This window comes from Salvelinus namaycush, chromosome 7, assembly GCF_016432855.1.
Source record: "Salvelinus namaycush isolate Seneca chromosome 7, SaNama_1.0, whole genome shotgun sequence".
NCBI classification, from domain to species: Eukaryota; Metazoa; Chordata; class Actinopteri; order Salmoniformes; family Salmonidae; genus Salvelinus; species Salvelinus namaycush.
This window is the reverse complement of record NC_052313.1, coordinates 16,563,333-16,588,612: the sequence shown is the minus strand read 5'-3', so window position 1 is coordinate 16,588,612 and position 25,280 is coordinate 16,563,333. Positions and strand designations below refer to the sequence as shown.

General features: G+C 41.5%; 1 protein-coding gene across 2 annotated transcripts in view; it reads left to right on the top strand.

The window, feature by feature from the left end:
• Positions 1–25,280, top strand: part of LOC120051029 (receptor-type tyrosine-protein phosphatase mu-like) — a 315,310-nt gene that overhangs the window by 81,397 nt on the left and 208,633 nt on the right. For both annotated transcript variants that reach the window (XM_038997620.1, XM_038997619.1), the window contains exon 3: positions 20,595–20,872. In XM_038997620.1, the coding sequence (XP_038853548.1) occupies positions 20,595–20,872 (278 nt within the window). The remainder of the gene's footprint in view (positions 1–20,594; positions 20,873–25,280) is intronic.

The window sequence follows — 25,280 nt, the reverse complement described above, 5'->3', positions numbered from 1 at the left end:
GTGTAAATAGTATGCTCGTTTTTCTGTCAGGTGAGATGGCGAGGATACCGATATAATGTAATGACAGGTGTTCAAGTAGTGCACCTACAAGAGATTCCTCCCTCTCTTACCATGCTGGTGATTTCACCCTTGGCGAACACTCAGAAGCCAAGAGCCCAAGGTCTCTACCTCCTGCGGTGTATCTCATGATAAATAAGACCCGTCTCTCCGGCAGCCCTTGAGCACCAAGGGTAAACTCAGCTGCGTCGGTTAGCGAGTGTCATCCTCGAGTGCAACACCACAAATGATGCCAGCAGAGGTGCTGATTTGGTGACAGAATACTTGTAGCAGACAAATCGACAACAGATTGCCTCCTTTATTTTCAAGGGTAAAAAAAATGTTTTGTGAGTCTAATGGGGGGACAGGAACAGCACATGCCAGGTGTGTAATGTTCTTCCCATGCCAAGTCCATTAGTTAGAATGCAGGCGTAATTGCCTTTTCAGAAAGCCAAGGTTTTTTCACATTTCTTACATGTTTGGCGCCACTAAAGGCTCTCAAGTGTATCAGAGAGCTTAGCAACTGGATTCAGGTCCAGACCACCTTGCACTAGAGGAGGCTGATACCTGCTATCATAACTACAGTGGTTGCTCCACTAAAAGTTTTGCGATTGTGCTGCAGGACTTAGAGGTAATTTGTGGTTTAGTACGGTACCCTGCGTCACCACTTCATTGCTCCAGACCAGCGCAAGGGGGAGTTAGAGCACTGATTATGCTTTTGGGTCCTACTGTGTCTCTAACTGACAATGAATGGACAACATAAACCTAAATAGGAACTGATAATTGTGCACAACTTCAGTATTACTTACTAAAACTGTTGTTACACTAAGTTTTTTATTATTTTGCTCTTACTGTAGGCCACTCCCGACCAGTCACATTGTACAGCGCCTGAATGGCGCAACTGTCTAAGACACTGCATAGCAGTACAAGCTGTGTTGCTACAGATGCTAGTTCAATACCCGTGCCGGCCTGGACTGGGAGACCCATGAGATGACTGTAGGTTTTTGGTTTCTCTCCCTCTAAAAACAGAAATAAATCATTATAAATAACAAACTGGCTTTATTTAAAAATTAATGACAATGTTTCACCCCATGTTCAATAATGTCCTTTTTCTCGCTCATTTTACGTTATTTGAAAACAAAATCATCTTCAAAATATAATTTTTTAAACAAAGCGATTATTATTCATTTAGAATTATATAAAAGCCCCTTGGATATTCTCACAGATATATTATTAACCCTGTTATTAGCAGGACAATATATATTGGTCAAATTGGTCATGGCTCCTGAGTGGCGCACAATGGGATTGCCTTGCAGTTTTCCAGCTGTATCCACTGAAAGTGCACGAGGGCAGGGGGCACAGGATGTGCCGCAGAGCTGCACACAGAAGAAGGACTTAGCCCATGGGGAAGGGAGGAGAGGTGGGCCCCCATCCCACCACACTGGGTAGCACAGAGCAACACTTTAAGGGGTATTGCACTAATAATGGCGCTGACTAGGGAAACGTTCCCGTTGTTCTTAGTGCCAGTCTGCATGTTCAAACTAAAACAATGTAACTAGTAATGGCATCTTTATGCTTTCCTAAATAAAATAATGATAAAAATACTCTTTCAAAATGCAGATGTTTATTTAGTTATGGATCCATAACGAATTACTATGGGAATAAATACCACTGAATTACAGAAATATTGGAACAAAGTTGTCTAATGAAGGTAAACAAATTGTTGCTTACTGGAAAATATTCTTTCAAACCCACACGGTCACGTTGTACAGCGCCATTATGGCTATTAGCAGGTAGCTGGACAAATAACCTTACCTAGAAGGAGGTAGGGGGAGAATTCTATCGTCAAATGTATTTCTTAGTTAGGTTGGCTGTATCACAACCGCCCGTGATTGGTTGCAATTTCAGTTTAATCCACCAGAAAAGACAAAACCAATCATACAACAAAAAGTTGTTTATTATTGTTATGTATCACATCGGACCGTGATTGGGAGTCCCATAGAGCAGCACACAATTGGCCCAGCGTTTCGCTCCCTCTAAAAACAGAAATAAATGTTTTGGCCTTTACAAATATCATTTTGGTCTTTTATTCAGATTACAAATCACTCTCTTTCGTTTTTTTTTTTTTAACGAAATAACCTCCAAAATATCATTATTATCAAGTTGATGACAGTCAAATAGCCAGCACCTATATAAAGCTGAGTGACTCACTCATTCATGTCTTTGGATCAAAATAAATAAGTACCAACATTCTTTCTGAAATGTTTTGGTTATCCTGACCTGGACACCATGTACAGTATTATAATAGCCCATTATGGGCTATTAGCAGGACAATATTTTTCACTGCAAAATGCGTTGCTACAGATACCCGTGCCGGCCGCCACCGGGAGACCCATGAGGCAGCTTTTGGTTTTAATTTAGAATCCTCCAATCCTCTATATGTAATTATTGGCAGAGAGTCACGTCATGTCTTTCGATATACTGTAGGCCTACTGTAGGCGACATGTCTCACTAGTGTTGAGTAATGTGCTGTTAAAAGTGGTGTAGGTCTTATTTATTTAAAGAGCATATTGAAGTTAGAAGCAATAGGATTTGAAGCAATAGCCTACAACTATTTTAGCACAGTTTCGCGCTACTCTGAGAAGTATTGGTCTTGATAAATCAATTAGATTTTTATTTTGACAATCTCTGTTTGGGTATTGGTTAGACTACAATTAGGGTGTAGAAATGTTATGCTCTTAGTGTAACCTTTATTTAACTAGGCAAGTCAGTTAAGAACACATTCTTATTTACAAGGACAACCTACTCCTTCCTCCCCGTCGGGGAGTTGAACCCCGGTCTCCTGGGTGCCCACACGACACGGGGATTCTTTATCTAAATAGCCCAGTACTGTAGCCTACTTCCGACCATCACGTTATACAGCGCCATATTTTCCGATCCATCCTGACGGAAACCCAGAGGGTTTTAAAATTTTCTTTTGTAATACAAACACCATAATATTAACTTCATATGGCTGCGATCCCGCTACTGGGATCGATATGACAACAGCCAGTGATAGTGCAGGGCGCCATATACAAACAACAGAAATCTCATAATTAAAATTCCTCAGACATTCATGTGTCTTATATCATTTTAAAGGTAATCTTGTTGTTAATCCCACCAACGTGTCCAATTTCAAATATGCTTTTCAGCGAAAGCACTACAAACGATTATGTTAGGTCACCACAAAACCACAATAAGCACAGCCATTTTTCCAGCGAAAGATAGCTTTCACAAAAACCAGAAATAGAGATAAAATGAATCACTAACCTTTGATTATCTTCATCAGATGACACTCATAGGACTTCATGTTACACAATACATGCATGTTTTGTTTGATTAAGTTCATATTTATATCAAAAAATCTGAGTTTACATTGGCGCGTTAGATTCACTAGTTGCAAAAACATCAAGTGATTTTGCATAGCCACATCGTTTCAACAGAAATACTCATCATAAATGTAGATGATAATACAAGTTATACACATGGAATTATAGATATACCTCTCCTTAATGCAACCGCTGTGTCAGATTTAAAAAAAACTTTACGGAAAAATAAACCATGCAATAATCTGAGACGGAGCTCAGAACAATAGCCAAATTAGCCGCCATGTTGGACCAGAAAATACATGATAATTGTTTCCTTACCTTTGATGAACTTCATCAGAATGCAGTCCTAGGAATCCCAGGTCCACAATAAATGCTTGATTTGTTCGATAATGTCCGTTATTTATGTCCAATTAGCTACTTTGGAATTGTTTACCAAAAGCCCTAACCAAAGTTACAAAGCGCGACCACTATAACGTGACGAAATGTCCAAAAGTTCCGTTATAGTCAGTAGAAACATGTCAAACGATGTACTGAATCAATCTTTAGAATGTTGTTAACATACATCTTGAATAACGTTCCAACCGGAGAACTACATTGACTTCAGTTGAGAGATGGAATGGACGTCCTACTCATGTGAAGGCGCATGGTGAATGCGTGATCAGCTCGTGGAAGTGATTACTCATTCCTGTCTCCTTCGGCCCCCCTTCACATTAGAGTCATCAGACGAAGTTCTATTGACTGTTGACATCTAGTGGAAGCCGTAGGAAGTGAAAATCCATCCATATCTCTGTATTTTCAATGAGAGCTTGGTTGAAAATCTGGCACCCCCAGATAAATTCCAAACAGGAAGTGGAACTTCTCAGGTTTTTGCCTGCCATATGAGTTCTGTTATACTCACAGACATAATTCAAACAGTTTTAGAAACTTCAGAGTGTTTTCTATCCAATAATAATAATATGCATATATTAGCAACTATGACATAGGAGCAGGCCGTTTACTCTGGGCACCTCTGTGCACCTTTCATCCAAGCTACTCAATACTGCCCCTGCAGCCATAAGAAGTTCGTACAAAAAAAGATTTTAAATTCTCTATTACAGCCACTATTGAAGGCTATCAAATGCTTCTCAAAGATGCCCTCTGGCGTTAATGGTACCAGTGGTTGGCACTTAAATAACGTGCCATAGAATTATGCGGCACCATGCAAGCTGCGCCGCAGTACGCTGCAACTTTTAAAGGACAAACCACTGTAACACACAGCACAAAAACAAGGTTTTAACATTACAATCATGAATGGCTTGTGCATTATACGTGACACAAATGCAAAGTCGGAAGTGCGATACCTTGTTCTCATGCAACTTTTACACATCAATACTGTTGTGTTGACATAGCAGCAGAAGATGCGTGTACAGTCAGTTTACACATGCCCCTTGAGATAAAGAGGATGAATAATGGATCATAACAAAATACGTAAACATTAACAGCAACATTTTTTTTTAAATATAATTTACAAAATAGTTTATATTAACAATGTAGTGTTCTGCCGGTGAAATAGTCTTAAAAAACACAGGGACGGAGTAATCCAGAACATTTTATATTCCAGTGTCACTTCATATTACTGCTGAGCGATTAACCAAATTCACCGTTGGTTCAGTTACTTCTATTCCATTGAGTGTTGTTGTTTTGAGCCCACCGTGGTGTTTCTCTAGAGAGAAATCAAATCATTCACGAGAGAAATCAAATCAAGAACTATGTTGGATGCTAGGCTTAAGGGAGTTGCAGTTTTCACTAAGCAAATATTCAACCTATTTCAGCACAGAAACGTGGTAATTAACTACAATGACCGGTTCTTTCCATCTCGGACAGTGACCTACATTTGCTACGTTAGGTTAGATACACACACAGATCACATAGACAGCACGAGAGAGGAATATACACAACAACTAGAGTGATGGAGAGTTTGTGAAAGTATGATATCTACTTTGAAGAACTAGGAAAATGTTTTTTGTCAAACAGCTCTGCAGCATACTTAGGTGCAGGCTAGGCTAGCTAAATAGGACGACAGAGCTCAGAGATATTGTTAGATGGTCTGGCTGGCTGGTTGCTACTGCCTAAGCAGAGATGATGAGATGCTCACTTTAACGAATTACAAATAATAAAAACTACATAATATACACAGCTGAAATATTTTATTATAGTGATTTCCTTTTTCTTTTTACCCATTTGTGGACCTGACAGAGCCAATTTAATATGTTTAATGTTTTGGCAATTGAATGTTCACTATTGTCATTATTTCGGCATTTATGTATATGTATGTATATTTTTTTATATACACACACACACACAAACTGTCTGAAATTAAAATGGCGTAACAGTGCCTCCTTGTCTCATCTGTATCTTTTCCTCCTGGAATATGACAGCTCTGAAAATAAGAGGCGAAGAATCCCTTGAAAGTGCTCTGGTGTTTCTAGTAGTCGTTTCAATGCAAGTAGAGAGTAGGCCTCCACTTATAAAAGGTGTCCCTCTCTCTCAAATGTACATAGCGAGTTGGAAAGAAAGGTAAGTGTTCTTCTGACCACGGCAAAATGAGTTATTCTAGTGACAGGCATATATACCTTTTGTCTAGGTGCACACGTTTAGCTAAACATTATGCTCTGAAGGCACATTAGAGAGGACTGGATTATTAAAAGGCCTAGTTTAGATATCATGTCAAGGATGGAGTTAGAAGTTAACTAATGAGTCATGAAAGACACACTCCCTTGTGGAAGCAGCATTTTTCTGATAAGGCTGCCCAAGAAAATAGTGCTCTGCAACACTGTCTACTAGACTGTTTCTATACTGAACAAAAATATTAACGCAGCATGTAAAGTGTTGGTCCCATGTTTCATGAGCTGAAATAAAAGATGCCAGAAAAATATGCACAAAGAGATTATTTCTCTCAAATTTTGGAATATGAAATTAATTGAGAGAAATGGCTGACGCCGGTGACTTGGTGGCTGTGGGAACCTGTGCTCTGTCTGGAGCTTGGTCGTGATCATTGCCAGATGTACTGGTATCTGTGTAGGGACAGAGAGGGGTCATCTGAGCTTTGGAGGTCGATAGTATAACATGAGGTTGGGAACAGATTTGGTTGTGTTCTGGGTGTGTCTGTCATCCAGAAGATATCACACTTCTCTGTGTCAAGTAAAAGCAACATGGAAGATATGAGCCACCTCGGGAGGAGGAGGAACCGTCAGCTGAACTGTTTTACAATGGTATTTTGGTGAGCACTGAGAACTTGTACCCATGAATTGAATAAACAGCTGTTGATACCAACTATGAGCGCAGTGGTTTTAAAGACTCTTAAACAGAGTGGGGGAACCACCAATTCTAAAAAGGATTACCACACCAGACTAAAGTTCCTATCAACCTTAAACACAATCCCGGAGAGTGTATGGGCTCCTTGACACAATGCCATTATTATTATGAGTGATCAAATGACCCCCCTCGGTGCTGCAGGCCAGAGGCAATCAACAATGGAGTTGCCTGGGAAATGAGAGGGCAGGGCAGGGCACACTTTAATGCACAAGACTGGACATGTCACTGGAGGGGAGCCTCTGTCTTATTAATACTACAGCCAGGGACAGAGAGGTTAAATCATTGGATTGTCGTTTTCTGTCTAATTATATAGAGGAAGTGAGTCCGTGCATGTGCCAACCTGATGACACTGGCGCTAGGGACTGACTCATCTTGGATGACTGATTATTCCTCCTGTACTACAAGTTGGAGCTACAACTGCAGTACAACTTGTGGACAACAGTACATCTGCTTGTTAGCACTAACTCTGGTTGCATGTATAGAGCTCTTGAACATCTCTTTTGTTCACCACCTGAGTAGATGGCTCTTGTTGAAAATAATTTTACCTTCTAAGTTGAAGGCCTCGGATCCTTCAGAGTATTGCAAACAGTAGGGAGAGGTTTCATGTTTAAAGCCACAGCTCTGTTTACAGTGAACTAAATATACCTAAATGAGGGTGTTTGTTCCAACATAGTACCCCAATTATCAAGAAAACACGACCGGCCTTGAATAACGTCAGAGATCCATTCAATGCAAACTCTTCTCGTTTCGCCAACCCTTTCACTGTCTAAGCTACTGCCTTGGTAATTAAAATGAGAAAATTGGAGAGCTTTTTCAATAACGGCCCTCAACCCAAAAAGCGGTGTGTGTCAAGGGCGCCCATCGGTCCCTACTGGATTTGTCCCCTGTGTACCCTAGACTACCTCCAGACTGTATCGATTCCTCCCACTCCTCCTCCCGCTCTGCACTCTAGGCCCGGAAGGCCAACGCCTGAGCACAGATGTACTAATGAGAGGGTTGCCGATGAGACGCTGCAGCCCCATGGGCTGAGCACTTCAACGTTGCCATGGCACAGCGCATTCTCCAGGTTTTAATGGAAGTGGGGATTGAAGGCCAGGGACGAAGTGACCTCTTCCCCGTTCTCTTCTCCACTCAGGGTCCCCCCCTCCATCCTTCACTATCCCCATCATCTAGGCTTTTAGTGCATGACGGGTGACGTTAGAGACTGAGCCCTCAGTAGGGAAAAGCAGGGTTTCTGAAAAAGCTAGAAATGGAGCTGTATACATTAGTGACACTTGAGACTTTTTTAGATTTTCCACAGTGCTGTTTGGGCATACTGCACTTAGTAAGGAGAACTTATTTGAGAATTCTAATTCATTGTTTTTTTTTTTTTTTTTTTTTTTTTTTTTTGTTTTTTTTTTTTTTTTTGGGGTGGATCAGCTTAATATTGCGGAAAGAATGTTGCTTCCAATGTAATTGTCTGCATCATTTCCAATCCCCCATATTTTTTGGGGTAAATATATATATCCATACACGCATGCATACATATATACATATATACATACACATACCTATATAGACATACATACTTTTTTAAAGAATATACCTTTATTATTATTCCCCGCAACCCTACCACCGCTCCCCCAATTGGAGTAAACTAATAAACACTTCTGCTTTTACCTTCAATTTATACATCTTATACCTATTTTACAGACACAGACTACTTTATAATAGTTCTCTCTTGTTTGTTCTTAGTCCTTCCTCTATTTCTGTTGTCCATCCAATTTTATTTCCACTTGTAACTGTGCTATTTCACAAAAGCTCCGCACCTATACACATTTCACAGATCCCGTATGCCCTACATTGTTTATCTTGTTATTAGTCCCACCCTTCAGTTCTACTCAACCCTTCCCATCTATCTTCCAACATCATCCATTTCGGATTTTTATTTGCCATATATTTTTCAACTGTGCTGTGATGCTTCACAAACGATTTGAACCTTCCTATTCTCATAGCTTCTACAGATTGTAAATTAAAAATAAACATTTTTGCTAAAATAATTATTATATTATTGATTGATTGACTATGGCTTTTCAAATCCCCCAGTATTGCTATCTGTAGCGTTAGTTCTAGGCAAATGTTGCAATTCTTCAGCCATTCCTGGACCTGTGACCAAAAACGAGCTACATATGGACAATACCAAAATAAATGGTCTAATGACTCTGCCTCCTCACAACAGAATCTGCAGAGCTGGGAAGATTGTATACCCCATATATATAACATTCTATTAGTTGCAAGAATTTTGTACAATAATTTAAATTGAAAAATTCGAAGTTTTGAATCCGGCGTTGTTTTGCGTATCAATTCATAAACCATGTGCCATGGAATGGGTACATCGAACATCTCTTCCCAACTATTTTGCAATTTATATGGCACAGCTGTCAGTTTTTTGGTCCTTAAATGAAATTGGTATATGTTTTTATTTATCACACTTTTCTTTAACCATTTATGTTCTTTAATACAGGGCCGACATACAAGTTCCTTACTTTTTTCCCCTTCTACTTGCCTCTTCCATTTTTGTGGTAATGCTGCAATTAATTGGTTGTAATTTTGGGTAGAGCAGACATTTCCATATGTCTGTGTGAGCTGCATGTGTGACATAACTCCACCAGTCCTATTTATGATATCATTCACAAAAATTATACCTTTTTTAAACATTTCTTCGATAAATACCGTTTTTTTATCAATTACTATATTTGAATTTAACCACAATATTTGTTGTACTATTTGTTCCGTCCTTTCAGGTGGATTAAACTGAAATTGCAACCAACTTTCTAAGGCTTGTTTAAAAAATAAGGATATTTTGGAGATTATTTCCTTTTCAAACAACCGAAAGTGAGCAGGTGTAATCTGAATAAAGGGAAAAAGGCCCTTCTTGAACATAGGATGAGACATTCGTACCAATTTACTAGAGAACCAGTTTGGATTTAAGTATAACTTTTGTATGACTGATGCCTTTAGTGAGAGGTCTAATGCTTTAATATTTAATAATTTCTGCCCTCCGAATTCATATTCGTTATATAAATAGGCCCTTTTAATTTTATCTGGCTTGCCGTTCCAAATAAAATGGAATATTTTTTGTTCATATAATTTAAAAAGCAGGTCACTAGGTGTAGGCAAAACCATAAGCAAATAGGTAAACTGTGATATGACTAAAGAGTTAATCAGGGTGATTTTTCCACAAATAGACAAGTATTTTCCTTTCCATGGTAGCAAGATCTTATCTATTTTTGCTAACTTTCTATAAAAATTTATTGGAGTGAGATCATTTCTTTCTTTTGGGATTTTTATACCGAGTATGTCCACATCTCCGTCAGACCATTTAATTGGTAAACTACATGGCAATATAAAATGTGTATTTTTTAGTGATCCAATACGTAATATGGTACATTTATCATAATTTGGTTTTAATCCAGAGAGGATAGCAAAGGTATCTAGATCCTCTATGAGGCCGTGGAGAGACTCTAGTTGTGGTTTTAAAAGAAAACATGAATCATCAGCGTACAATGACACCTTAGTTTTTAAGCCACGGATTTCTAATCCATTAATATTAATGTTTGATCTAATTTTAACAGCTAACATTTCGATGGCAATAATAAATAGATATGCCGATAGTGGACAACCTTGTTTTACTCCTCTAGATAGTTTAAAACTTTCTGAGATGTAGCCATTATTTACTATTTTACACCTAGGGTTACTATACATAATTTTAACCCATTTTATAAGAGATTCCCCAAAATTGAAATATTCTAGGCATTTATATATAAACTCCAGTCGTACTTTATCAAAAGCCTTTTCAAAATCAGCTATGAAAACCAGACCTGGTGTCCCCGATATTTCATAGTGTTCTATTGTTTCCAGTACTTGCCTTATATTATCTCCAATGTATCGTCCATGTAAAAAACCTGTCTGATTAGGATGAATAATATCTGACAAAACTTTTTTTATTCTATGCGCCAAGCATTTTGCTAGGATTTTTGCATCACAACACTGAAGTGTAAGAGGTCTCCAATTTTTTAATTGGACTGGATCTTTATATATACCACTTGGGTCCTGTTTCAGTAATAACGATATCAGACCTTCTTGTTGCGTGTCTGATAATCTACCATTTATATAGGAGTGGTTAAAACAAGCTAATAATGGTCCTTTGAGTATATCAAAAAAAGTTTTGTATACTTCCACTGGTATGCCATCCAGCCCTGGAGTTTTCCCATCCTTAAAGGCCCCAATTGCATCAAGCAGTTCCTCCTCTGTAATTTGGCCTTCACATGAGTCTTTCTGTACAGATGTTAATTTTACATTATTAATAGGAAAAAAATCCATACAATTAGTTTCAGTTAGTGGAGATGGAGGAGCCTGAAACGAAAACATATTCTTAAAGTACTTTACTTCCTCTTTCAAAATATCATTTGGTGAATCATGCGTGACTCCATCATTTGTAACAAGTTTTAATACATTTTTTTTGGTAGCATTTCTATATTGAAGATTGAAAAAGAATTTGGTGCATTTTTCCCCATATTCCATCCAGTTCGCTTTATTTTTATAATGTATTACACTGGATCTTTCTTGAATAAGTTCCTCCATTTCTTTTTGTTTTTCCTCTAACTTATTCTGTGCCTCTATGGTACTGTTTTTATTGCTATCTAACTGTACTGTTAGTCCTTCAATTTCCTTTGTTAATATGGACTCTTTTGATCTAAATTGCTTTTGTTTTATAGATGAGTACTGAATTGCATGGCCTCTAAAGGCACACTTAAAAGTGTCCCATACAATAAGGGGATCTGCTGTACCTATGTTATGTCTGAAAAAGTCAGTTATAAAATCTTCTGTCCTAGTTCTAAACAATTTATCATCTAGTAGACTTTGATTAAATTTCCAATATCCTCGCCCACGTGGAAATTCTGTAAGAGAAATATATATGCCAATTATGTGATGATCCGACCGCATTCTGTCCCCTATCAACACTTTTTTAACTTTTGGTGCCAGAGAGAATGGTATAAGAAAGTAGTCAAGACGACTAGCTTGATTCAGCCTCCGCCATGTATATCTCACTAAATCAGGGTATTTAAGTCTCCATATATCCACTAATTCCAATATATCCATGACATTCCTGATTTCCTTAAGTGCCTGAGGGTGATGGTTTGTAGTGTGATTTCCTTTCCGGTCCATAGAGGTATTTAAGACCGTATTAAAATATCCCACTATAATAATAGAGTCTAGTGTTGCTTGTAGAGTTGATAAATTCTTATATATATTTTCAAAGAAGCTTGGATCATCATTATTCGGACCGTATAGGTTAACAAGCCATATTTGTTTATTGTCCAATAACATATTTAAAATAATCCATCTACCTTGAGGATCTGTTTGGACAATTTGCACATTTGGATCAAAATTATTGTTAATTAAAACCATCACCCCTTTTGAATTTCTTTGCCCATGGGAGAAATATATTTTTCCCCCCCAGTTCTTTTTCCACAAAACTTCATCTAAAACTGTTGAATGGGTTTCCTGTAAACAATAGATATTATAATCCTTCTCTTTTAGCCAGGTAAATACTGATCGTCTTTTCTTATTATCTGCTAAGCCATTACAATTGTAACTGGCTATACTTATTTCACCACTTACCATAATGAGACACACCTTTCATTCTTTTAATCAGAATATATTTTTGTAAACGTACTATTAAAAAGTAACATAATGATTGAGTGTCTATATAGTTGTACCATGATATTTGCATTTCTACTAAGTAAACCTCCAATTGGTCCCTACTATTCCACCCGCTAAAAGGCCTCATCTCGAGATGGCTTGTCATCCCAATGCCCGGTAGACCACCCTCGACCCCCTGTATCCCATAGCCCTGAACCGACTGGGATCCATTCTTTGAAAAGAGCATACAGTGCCATTTACCGAATTGAAGAAGATCAATTACCATATGCATTTCCATTGCCCTCACCTCGATTTGTATTATATATATCTGTGGATCATCCTCTATTGTCCCTAACATCTTTTACTTCTTCCTTCGCAACAGTTGTGGGATACACACATACACCCACACACACTCAGCCCTTACCCCCACACAACCATAAGCTCACTTTCTCAACAATTGCACCATCCCAGAGCCCAACTCAAGATGGGTCATGATTTACAAATGCACTTGCAGTTGCAGCTGCATGAGAAGGCCTGCAAGACCGCACAAAAAATTAGCAAAAATTGAGAGATTTATTTACCATTGTCATATCCTAGATAATGGAGGTCAAATGTACACCTTATTCCTGAAACACCCACAATACGGCCACCCGTCATGACCATGTCCCCACGCATCTCCATGCAGTCCGACTTTGATTTTGTGCCGCCAGGGCCACAATAATATACCCCCTCTCTGAATGTCCGAGTGTGACCCCCTCCCCATGGGTTACTGCAGCTAGTGTTGCCAGCACTGCCACTGCCTGGGTGGGGGCACCCCACCGGAATCCCCACCGGCTAGGTACAAGGTCGTCAAGGTTCTCATTAGCAGCTTTGAGAATTTCCTTGTATATTATGCTCTCCCTTATTGGGGCTTTGGCTTTGCAGGACCAACCCTGCCAAGCAGGCTCAGAATCTTGAGGGGGCAGTGCTGCTCTTGGTCTCTGACCTCATTTTAGCTGCATACAGACCGCTTACAGCGGGCACATAAAACAGTTAGGGACTTCTCCTTAGTATCTGGGTCATTCAGGTGGGTGTCTAGGGTATAGTGCCATGGACCGTACCATTAAAATAGGATAATAAATAATTAGATATAATTTATAAAAAATAAATAAAAAATGTAGTTCTCCATGATAGGACAATAAATAAATAAGACGTATAATTCATTATAAAAGTATATCCATCATCTGAACAACATTGAAAGCCCTCTCATACCCAGCTCACAGCAATACATTGGCTCTGGGATATGCAACCATTTCATTACCCACTCACTCAACTTTCCAAACATAACAAATAAAATAAAAAATAAACACAAACCATACCATCCACACATACTGTGCCTTCTGTTTACTTAGTTTTTATCTTCACTATGTTGAATTAGTGCTTGTGTGTTCAATTAGTTATATGTGAAGATTTATAGAAAAGCTATATTTTTTATTGTATTGTTACAATCAGTAACCGGGCTTGAATTGTGTTTATTTCCCTCGTCTATGAGAACTTTGTAATTTTTAAAATAACCATGGAGTAGTCTTTGTGTCTCTGAACAACTGGTTATCAATATATAGTTTATCAACGACGAGAGCTACTCGTTTCGCTTTTAATCTATTTTCTTTGAAAATTGGATACAGAGCTTTGCGCCGTTCTGCAATTTCCTTCGGAAACTGATCATTCATGCCAATTTTGGTCCCAGCAAGTCTTTTACCCAGGCTTTTAACCATTATTTTATCTTTAAATGAAGCAAATTTGGCAACGATTGGGCGTTCGTACCTCTGCCCTCTCTGTCCGAAGCGGTGAACGCGTTCAAGTTGGATTTTGTCGATAACTTCGCGTGGAATCTGAAGCGCTGTAAGGAGGAACTCTCTAACTATAGATTCAGGAACTTCTCCTTCTTTTTCTTGGATACCTGTAAGTACCAAATTCTCTCTCATGGATCTAGTTTGTATGTCTAGTAAGGTTTCCTTCAGAACGGTGTTCTCCTTTTTAATTCCATTCATTTCGGTTTCAATCTTATTGACTGTCCCTTTTAGCGCGTGTGTTTGCTTCTCCAATGTCGCAGCTTTTTCATCACTCATCTCTAGGCTTGCCTTCAACTCTTTTATATCCTTACTAACTAATTCAAGTATACCCAGTTTGTCATTTATTGATTTTAACAGATCGGTTTCGACCTTTACCATTCCGGGTGGTGAGAATATTAAATCATCAGTGTCTGTAGAAGAGTCACGTTTTCGTTTTGTAATCGGTTCCCCTGTCTTACTCTCCGTCATGTTTGGTTGTTGCCTGTTTTCGTAATATTTGTCGATAAATGTCTCTAGTTTTAGGATTTGTTTTGTGTTATTGTCCAGATTGAAGGTTATCACTCACCAGATTAAGTAGTGCTAATATTTTAGTCTAATTTAGCAGATATTTCGAATATTATGTTTTATCTTGAGGTGCTCTACATAAATCCCTTCAGTCCGCCATTACCCTTACGTTACCTTTACGTCATACGTCACCCACCACTGCCTTTCCTAATCTAATCTAATAACCTAATCTAATCTAATTCATTGTTGGCGGGCCGTACATTCCACACTATGTATGCCCCTGTGTAAATATTTGTTTTTTTATGTCACTCTTATTTTAGAAAAACGCTACAGGCGTACAGTACTTTAGAGCGAAATATAGACTTGTGCCTCGGCTCCAGAATACCAGTCTGTGTAGATAATGAACACCTCGTACACGAGCCAGAACAACGGCCAAGGGCTTTTTGCAGTAAAACAAACTCCACGCTCCACTTTTTGCCCATTAAAAAAAAAAAGTGTTGAAAAGGCCCTTTTTTAAATGAGCTGAGAGTGCGCCGGGCCCTTTCAAGGCTCTGTCCACAGAGGACCCAGAGTCAATAGTCAGGATGGGTTGCCAGGATGGGTGAGGTTCTCTTAATGTCACATCAGGGTTATTCATTAACTGTTCTACTGACTGAGGCAGACATCCTCTCTTCACGCCTGTTTCCTTTTGTGTTGTGGTCTTGTAATAAAGACTGTCTGGAGTTAACAGTTCACACCTTTGTGCTCTTGGATTGAAACTGTATTCATTTATTAGCCATGATTTAGTCTTGTCATAATGTCAAGCCGTCCTTTGTCATCAACTTAAGTGGTAGACTTGGATACGGTTATAAAAATACAGTATGTCCCGTGTTCGCTGTTTCCTGTTTCTGAATCCAGCAGGTCAAGTTATCTTCTACAAACACGTAGCCTGCTGATTATGCCACGTTGAAAGCAGCACCTATTGTGCTGTACCTACCACCGGCTGTCAAATATGTGTTTGTTCATGACATGCCCATTCAGAAACTGTGGGTATTGGATGACCTCACCTAATGACTTGCCCTGTCTAATTAATATTTCGAACATAAACTGTCATAATTGAACGTATGAGTGTAACTCATGCTCATTGAAAACATGTGACGCTCTTATCTTAAAGGGGCAATCTGAAGTTGCAGCATTCATTTTTGGACTTGTAAATTAATGATATGTACCCATTTGATTCTTGAAGAATATAACTTCCTCATGAGCTTTGTTCAACTGTCGTACCCCATCAGAACCCAAAATATAAGCTTCCTTATTTCACCTTCATTTAACCAGGTAGGCTAGTTGAGAACAAGTTCTCATTTACAACTGCGACCTGGGCAAGATAAAGCACAGGAGTTTGACACATACAACAACAGAGTTACACATGGAATAAACAAACATACAGTCAATAATACAGTAGAGAAAAGAAAAGTCTATATACAGTGAGTGCAAATGAGGTAAGATAAGGGAGGTAAGGCAATGAATAGGCCATGGTGGCAAAGTAATTACAATATAGCAATTAAACACTGGAACGGTAGATGTGCAGAAGATGAATGTACAAGTAGAGATACTGGGGAGCAAAGAAGCAAAAATACATAAGTAAATAAATACAGTATGGGGATGAGGTAGTTGGATGGGCTGTTTACAGACGGGCTATGTACAGGTGCAGTGATCTGTGAGCTGCTCTGACAGCTGGTGCTTAAAGCTAGTGAGGGAGATATGTGTCTCCAGCTTCAGTGATTTTTGCAGTTCGTTTCAGTCATTGGCAGCAGAGAACTGGAAGGAAAGGCGGCCAATGAGGAATTGGCTTTGGGGATGACCAGTGAGATATATCTGCTGGAGCGCGTGCTACGGGTGGGTGCTGCTATGGTGACCAGTGAGCTGAGATAAGGTAGGGCTTTACCTAGCAGAGACTTGTAGATGACCTTGAGCCAGTGGGTTTGGCGACGAGTTTGAAGCGAGGGCCAGCCAACGAGAGCGTACAGATCGCAGTGGTGGGTAGTATATGGGGCTTTGGTGACAAAACGGATGGCACTGTGATAGACTGCATCCAATTTGTTGAGTAGAGTGTTGGAGGCTATTTTATAAATGACATCGCCGAAGTCGAGGAATGGTAGGGTGGTCAGTTTTACGAGGGTATGTTTGGCAGCATGAGTAAAGGAGGCTTTGTTGCGAAATACAAAGCCAATTCTAGATTTAATTTTGGATTGGAGATGCTTAATGTGAGTCTGGAAGGAGAGTTTACAGTCTAGCCAGACATCTAGGTATTTGTAGTTGTCCACATATTCTAAGTCAGAACCATCCAGAGTATTAATGCTGGACGGGCGGGCAGGTGTGGGCAGTGATCGGTTGAAGAGCATTCATTTACTTTTACTTTCATTTAAGAGCAGTTGGAGGCCACGGAAGAGTTGTATGGCATTGAAGCTCGTCTGGAGGTTAGTTAACAATGTCCAAAGAAGGGCCAGATGTATACAGAATGGTGTCGTCTGCGTAGAGGTGGATCAGAGAATCACCAGCAGCAAGAGTGACATCATTGATATATACAGAGAAGAGAGTCGGACCGGAAATTGAACCCTGTGGCACGCCCATAGAGACTGCCAGAGGTCTGGACAACAGGCCCTCCGATTTGACACACTGAACTCTATCAGAGAAGTAGTTGGTGAAACAGGCGAGGCAGTCATTTGAGAAACCAAGGCTGTTGAGTCTGCTGATAAGAATGTGGTGATTGACCGAGTCGAAAGCCTTGGCCAGGTCGATGAAGACGGCTGCACAGTAATATCTCTTATCGATTGCGGTTATGATATCGTTTCGGACCTTGAGCGTGGCTGAGGTGCACCCGAGACCAGCTCTGAAACCAGATTTCATAGCGGAGAAGGTACAGTGGGATTCGAAAATGGTCGGTAATCTGTTTGTTGACTTGGATTTCGAAGACCTTAGAAAGGCAGGGTAGGATAGATATAGGTCTGTAGCAGTTAGGGTCTAGAGTGTCTCCCCCTTTGAAGAGGGGGATGACCGCGGCAGCTTTCCAGTCTTTGGGAATCTCAGACGATACGAAAGAGGTTGAACAGGCTAGTAATAGGGGTTGCAACAATCTGGCAGATCATTTTAAAAAGAGAGGGTCCAGATTGTCTAGCCCGGTTGATTTGTAGGGGTCCAAATTTTGCAGCTCTTTCCGAACATAAGCTATCTGGATTTGGGTGAAGAAGAAAAGGGGGAGGCTTGGGCGAGTTGCTGTGGGGAGTGCAGGGCTGTGGGTAGGGGTAGCTAGTTTGAAAGCAGCCATAGAGAAATTCTTATTGAAATTCTCAATTATAGTGGCTTTATCGGTGGTGACAGTGTTTCCTAGCCTCAGTGCAGTGGGCAGCTGGGAGGAGGTGCTCTTATTCTCCATTGACTTTACAGTGTACCAGAACCTTTTTGAGTTTGTGCTACAGGATGCAAATTTCTGCTTGAAAAAGCTAACCTTAGGAAAGCTAACTGCCTGTGTATATTGGTTCCTAACTTCCCTGAAAAGTTTCATATCACAGGGGCTATTCGATGCTAATGCAGAATGCCATAGGATGTTTTTGTGCTGGTTAAGGGCAGTCAGGTCTGGAGAGAAACAAGGGCTATATTTGTTCCTGGTTCTACATTTTTTGAAAGGGGCATGCTTATTTAAGATGGTGAGGAAGGAACTTTTTAAAGAATGACCAGGCATCATCTACTGACGGGATGAGGTCAATATCCTTCCAGGATACCCGGGCCAGGTCGATTAGAAAGGCCTGCTCGCTGAAGTGTTTTAGGGAGCGTTTTGACAGTGATGAGGGGTGGTGGTTTGACCGTAGACCCATTATGGATGCAGGCAATGAGGCAGTGATCGCTGAGATCTTGGTTGAAAACAGCAGAGCTATATTTGGAGGGCAAGTTGGTTAGGATGATATCTATGAGGGTGCCCGTGTTTACAGATTTGGGGTTGTACCTGGTGGGTTCATTGATAGTTTGTGTGAGATTGAGGGCATCAATCTTAGATTGTAGGATGGCCGGTGTGTTAAGCATCTCCCAGTTTAGGTCACCTAGCAGCACGAGCTCTGAAGATAGATGGGGGCAATCAGTTCACATATGGTGTCCAGAGCACAGCTGGGGGCAGAGGGTGGTCTATAGCAAGCGGCAACGGTGAGAGACTTGTTTCTGGAAAGGTAGATTTTTAAAAGTAGAAGCTCGAATTGTTTGGGTACAGACCTGGATAGTAAGACAGAACTCTGCAGGCTGTCTCTGCAGTAGATAGAACTGCCAAAGGGGGCGGTGTTGCTATCTTGTCGGAAAATGTTATAGTTAGGGATGGAAATTTCAGGGTTTTTGGTGGTCTTCCTTAGCCAGGATTCAGACACGGCTAGGACATCCGAGTTGGCAGAGTGTGCTAATGCAGTGAATTAAACAAACTTAGGGAGGAGGCTTCTAATGTTAACATGCATGAAACCAAGGCTCTTATGGTTACAGAAGTCAACAAATGATAGCGCCTGGGGAATGGGAGTGGAGCTAGGCACTGCGGGGCCTGGATTAACCTCTACTTCACCAGAGGAACAGAGGAGGAGTAGGATAAGGGTACGGCTAAAGGCTAAAATAACTGGTCGTCTAGTACGTTCAGAACAGGGAGTGAAAGGAGCAGATTTCTGGGCATGGTAGAATAGATTCATGGCATAATGTACAGACAAAGTTATGGTAGGATCAGAATACAGTGGAGGTAAACCTGTGCATAGAGTGACGATGAAAGAGATATTGTCTCTAGAAATATCATTTAAACCAGGTGATGTCACCGCATGTTTGGTAGGTGGAACTAAAATGTTAAATAAGGAGTATTGAGCAGGACTAGAGGATCTACAGTGAAATAAGGCAATAATTACTTACCAAAACAGCAATGGACAAGGCATATTGACGTTAGCGAGAGGCATGCGTAGCCGAGTGATCATAGGAGTCCAGTGAGTGGCTTCAGGCAGCTAGCGGGCCGTGGCTAGCAAGCTAGCAGAAGGGCCTTGGAGGGACGTCGCGACGGAAGAAAGTCTGTTGTGGCCCCCTCGTGCTATTACGTTGGCAGACGGATCAGCAGGGCTCCGTGTGGTAAACCAGGCCAAATGGCAAAATAGGTATAGTGGCCAAAGAATTTGTCCGATGGGCCTCTTAAGCTAACAGTCCGATGTGCTCTGGACAGCTAGCGGGCCGCGGCTAGCAGGCTAGCGGATGGGCATTCAGGGGACGACGCGACGGCGGAGCCAGTTGAGAAAACCCCATCGGGCGATTCACGTTGGTGGTCCAGTCGTGATGGATCGGCGTTGTCCAGGCCAGTTGGCAAAATAGGTATTGTAGCCCAAGGAGTGGCTGATGGACCTCTTTGGCTAGCCGGGAGATGTGCCTAGCAGATGGGCCTAGCAAGGCTAGCTCCAGGCTAATTGGTTCTTTCTTCGGGACAGAGACGTTAGCCAGGAGTGGCCACTCGAATAGCGAGTTTGTAAACAAAGTAAATGTAAACAAACACTATCGCCTCAAAACATGGTTAAAACTATAATTTTGATATCATGGATAGTCGGTCCTTGAATTTTGAGTGGTTACATTTCTCCAGCCTTTTTTACCAAAACAAGGGCATGGGAGAAAGCGTTGTTTCAACTGCTGATTCCCGCTTTAAATAAATGTGATTTCTAGTCAAGTTTATTCATTTGTAGATATTATTTGTATTTTAGAGGTCACGCTGTGGCCATCTCATGACTAACCCTGCTCTTCTCTTGCTACCCCCCCCCCCCCCCCCCCCCTTCCACCCCCCCAGACTCTGCCTTCATAATGGTCAACACCAGCGGACGTTTCTCAGGCCAGAAGGCCCAGTTGCTCATGCCCCAGCTCAAGGAGAACGACACCCACTGCCTCATCTTCCAGTACTACGTAGCGGGACAGCGAGAGGGTGCCAACCCGGGCCAGCTCAACGTCTATGTCAAGGAGAACAACAGTCCGCTGGGCATCCCTGTGTGGAACGCCTCAGGGCCCGCCTACCCCACCTGGCGCCAGGTGGAACTGGCTGTCAGCACCTTCTGGCCCAACTTCTACCAGGTGAAATGGGATAAAGAAGATGGTGATGGGCTGTGTCTATAAAAGGAGCACATAGAACAAGGGGTAGGGTTGTCAGTGAGGGCCCTACTGTTCATCAAATGTAAGGTTTTGTTCAAGTCAAAGTCCTGTTGTACTCTGGGCAGTTAGGAAACGGTAGACATTGTGTTATTATCCTCTGTGGGCTGTACGTTGACTGATGAAGTGGTAATATTGGTGGAGATAAGAACCCATCAGATCGGGACATCTTCCCAGCACCAGAGCCATCTTTAAACACTGCCCATTAGCAGGGAATACTATTGAACTCTGACAGAGTCCATGTTTTCTCAGTGCGGGTCCATGGCAGTACAGTAAACACATTCTCCAAGGTCTCTGGAGGTCAAACCACTTTCTATTATTACCTCCCCAATATTTCTCCTCTCTGAAAATTAAACTCATTTTGTGTGCAGCATCGTGCCGTTAGGCAGCAGCGCTGTGAATTTCCAGCCGAGGCAATTACCGCTCACGCCAAATGTTTGGTTTCCTCCCACATGAGGTCAAAAACACACACACACACACACTCGCTCACAGGGTCAGTGTGTACTGAGTGACCCAGCATGTAAGCCCGTCAGTATGTCATCTGCCCCACGGATGACCCTCAGATTGAAGGCCGATGGTGTGTGTGTGGAGGGAGTTGGTGGGTCACGCCATCGAGCCCTCCTCCTCCCACTAACACACAGTGTTGGCTGATAGACACATTCTTTTCACACACGTGCCTGTGAGGTTTTCCCTAGCGAGACCGACGGTAAAGAGTGATAAATACATCTCCATGTTTCCCAAGAGAAATCACCGCCATCTGTTGTTTGACAGAGGCACCGTGCAGAAGGAGCATCTCTCTGTGACTTCCTATTACTCTTTCAGATTAACAATGGAAAGGCGGCATCTTCAAAGCTCTATACCCAATTAGCAATGTAGCAAGTAATTATGGGGTTTCTGTAATTGCACAGTATCTTTAAGTGTTTGTCAAAATGAAAACCACCTGGTATTCAGAAATTACTTTGTCTCTTATTTTGTAATTACAGCGTATGGTTTTCGCTCCCCTCAGTTTACAATGCAAGTCTATCAGCACAGGTCTAATTACATTGCAATGGTTGGGCCGCATTTTGAGAAACTTTTAATTAATCACGCCGTGCATTTCAAATATGGTTATTGTCTTCCCCAGCCCGGCACACTCTGATCTTGATCCTGCCATTTTGCGTTGTTCATCTCCACCTGCTCTGTTATTCCAATTCCATTTTTAGACACAATCACAATTACCAGGTGATCTGTAAAGGAACATTGGGGCGACATCGCATCAGTATTTAATGAACAGCGTGAGAGGGAGGAAGGAAGGGTCATTTCTTCCCTGTCTGCTATTATGTATGCATGAGAGGTCAGCCTTTTGTTCTTAGGAAGTTTCAACAACTTACTGACGAGACTTTTTGTAAAAGATGTGGTGAACCTGAAGTTGCACTAAGGACGCCATGAAGTAAAGCAATACACACACACACACACACACACACGTCGGAGGAGCACTACTCACATTCGCTTATGCATTAAAAGCAAACCTACTTCTCTAGCCCCCACAAGCCACATGAATGTTATCATGGCTAATTGAGCTCATTCACCAGGTGCAGCTAAAGAAGATAAACCTAAAAACACATGGAGGAGGGGGGGGTTGGGGGTCCGCCGGGGTCGAGCGGGTTGCTTAGCATCACCACGGCGACAAACATTAACAACCTTGGTTTTAATCACCCCAGGCGGCACGTCGTGACATTTTGCACGCTGGTGTTCGCGTTTTTATTTCCTTTTTGCAAATTAGGCCCTCGTTAAAGGCGTAATTAGCGGCCGAGGCTTCTGCCGTCGCTCAAAAGTAAGAGAGAGGGGAGGAGAGGGACACAAATCTATTAAAACCCATCTGAATGGTTTTATTTAAGGCATCTCGTTTGGCCTCAGCTCAACAATGTTATTTCATGGCTAATGACTCATTTTCTATTTGTTCACTGGGCATTGGGACTGGTGCGGTTGGCCCTCCCTTGTAACACACAAAGGCCATATTTAAATAGGTTCCATTGTAGTAGGTATGGTCCCACAACAATACATCCTACAGCAGCTGATGTGGTAGGCATGATGAGGGGAGCAACGAGAATAGACAGTAGATCCATTAATAGTTGGGGCGGCAGGTAGCCTAGTGGTTAGAGCGTTGGAATAGTAACCGAAAGGTTGCAAGATCGTATCTCTGAGCTGACAAGGTAAAAATCTGTTGTTCTGCCCCTGAACAAGGCAGTTAACCCACTGTTCCTAGGCCGTCATTGTAAATAATAATTTGTTCTTAACTGATTGCCTAATTAAATAAAGTTGAAATAAAAAAATAAATACAAATAATTCTGGGCTCCATACGTCAGCTTGGTATGAGGTACGCATGCGCACATCTATGAAGCCTAGGGCTATGTCCCAAATGGCACCCTATTCCCTATATAGTGTACTACTTTTGACCAAGGTCCTATAGGGAAAAGGGTGCCATTTGGGATGAATCCTACCATTCATAGGATCTGCTGTATTGAAGGAGTTTGAACAGAATCATGGCTAGAATTGTAGCAGTGTTTTCTTACAGGAAGTAAGTGTTGCTATCTCCTCTAAGTTGATTTATGTCCTTGGGTATTGTAGTCTCCCCGGACATGTGGATATTGTAGTCTCCCAGGACATTTGTTTTGGTTTGCTATTTTTGCATCTACAAACCTGATATCTGGGCCCCACATAGTTCTATTATCTTAAGTGTTTGTTTTTGTTGTTCAGAAACTTTGAACGCTGCACTTTTCGTCCTTGATTGTATCTGTCCTCTTGCCCTCGACTGCCAACGGACCGTTTCTGTCATCCGTTACCGAGTCAAGTGAGATATTTAGAGTTCACTCACAACCATTACAGAGAGCGTGTGTTTCATACCAGAACGTTGTTCCCTTCCCTTCTGCCCTTGCTCCCATCACTGATCAGAATTTGGTACTGGATAGTTTAAAACAATATGGTGGCAACTAAGTCTCAGCATTGTTTAGAGCTGCCCAGTTGTCCCAAATCCATGAAGGTGAGTGAACAAGGACAAGAGGACTAGTGCATAGGGAACAACTTTATGGAATGAAATGACTGGGAACGAGGGAGGATCTCCAGAAAGCGAGGTCCCATTGGCCCGTTTTCTGGCCCATAGAAAAGCTCTGATGTAAACCAAGTGGGTTGGGCGTGCTGCCAGAACCTCTGCGTGAACAGGAAGGCAGCCCCTGCGTCTTTAACCAGTTGTTTCCTGAGCGATAAGGGCCATGGAATGTGGTCTCCGTGGGGCCACTCCTCAGAAGTGGCCCGCGAGGTCAGAAGTGTGAGAACCTGATTCGGGCCGCTCTATTCGTCACTGTGGTAACGCAACAGAGCGTCCCTCGCAGGTGCAGCCGTTAAAAAAATAACACATGATACAGACACCCTGTCATAGAAACCATGACTCCAGAGTCCAGACAGACTCTCTACCATTCCCCTCCCTCCTCCCCGTGGGAAATGGAGGATGAGACTCTGTACAAGAAAACAACGTCTTTCAAAAAAAACATTTAAATGATTAGGTCGATCTTTACGAGGTGTGTACCCTCATACCGTTTTCTCGGATGAATTCCACTCACGGACTGTAACAGCACTGATGAAGAGGGGGAAGTGGGCTGGGGATCCAACCCATATCACATGCTTCCTAGCTAAAGCATGCTCTCTGGAAGCCATGATGATTCAGGGATATACATGAACCCAGTCATCATAGACCCAGGCCCCATTGTTTGAAATGGAAAGGCTCCAAGTAACAGTAACCCAATCCTTTTCCCCCGTCTGCCTCCCTGCCTCATGCCCCATGTTTGAAGCCTGAACGCGTGGGCCCGGGCCCCTTAAACTGTAGCAGCTGCCAGCTTCTCCCTCCTCTAACTAGATGTACAATGAATGGGAGCACAGGAGCATTGTCTATGACTGCGTTCCCATTCTCTACTCTTCTCCTGAAGTGCGCTTGCACATTCCCTGACATGGATTTATTAGCAATGGTGAAAGCTCCCTCCAACCGATGCTTACACCATTTTGATGTTCAAGACAAGTACACACTTTTAAAGTTGTAATAGTAGGATGCATAAGGTATACAATTTCAAAATGGGGTAGTGCAGCATCAGTTTTCCTCTTGTCATGTCAGTCATTGCATACCTTAGAGCTATTTATAACTTTTTAGCTAGGTTTTTAAGACCATACATTTTGATGTAATGTTTGAGTCACTAAAATATCACATGAATACACATTCGACATGGCAAAATGTGTAGAATTGCAAGAAAATGTGCTTTAAAACTGCAACATTTTCTCTGCGTTCCATGGCAAAATGTGTAGAATT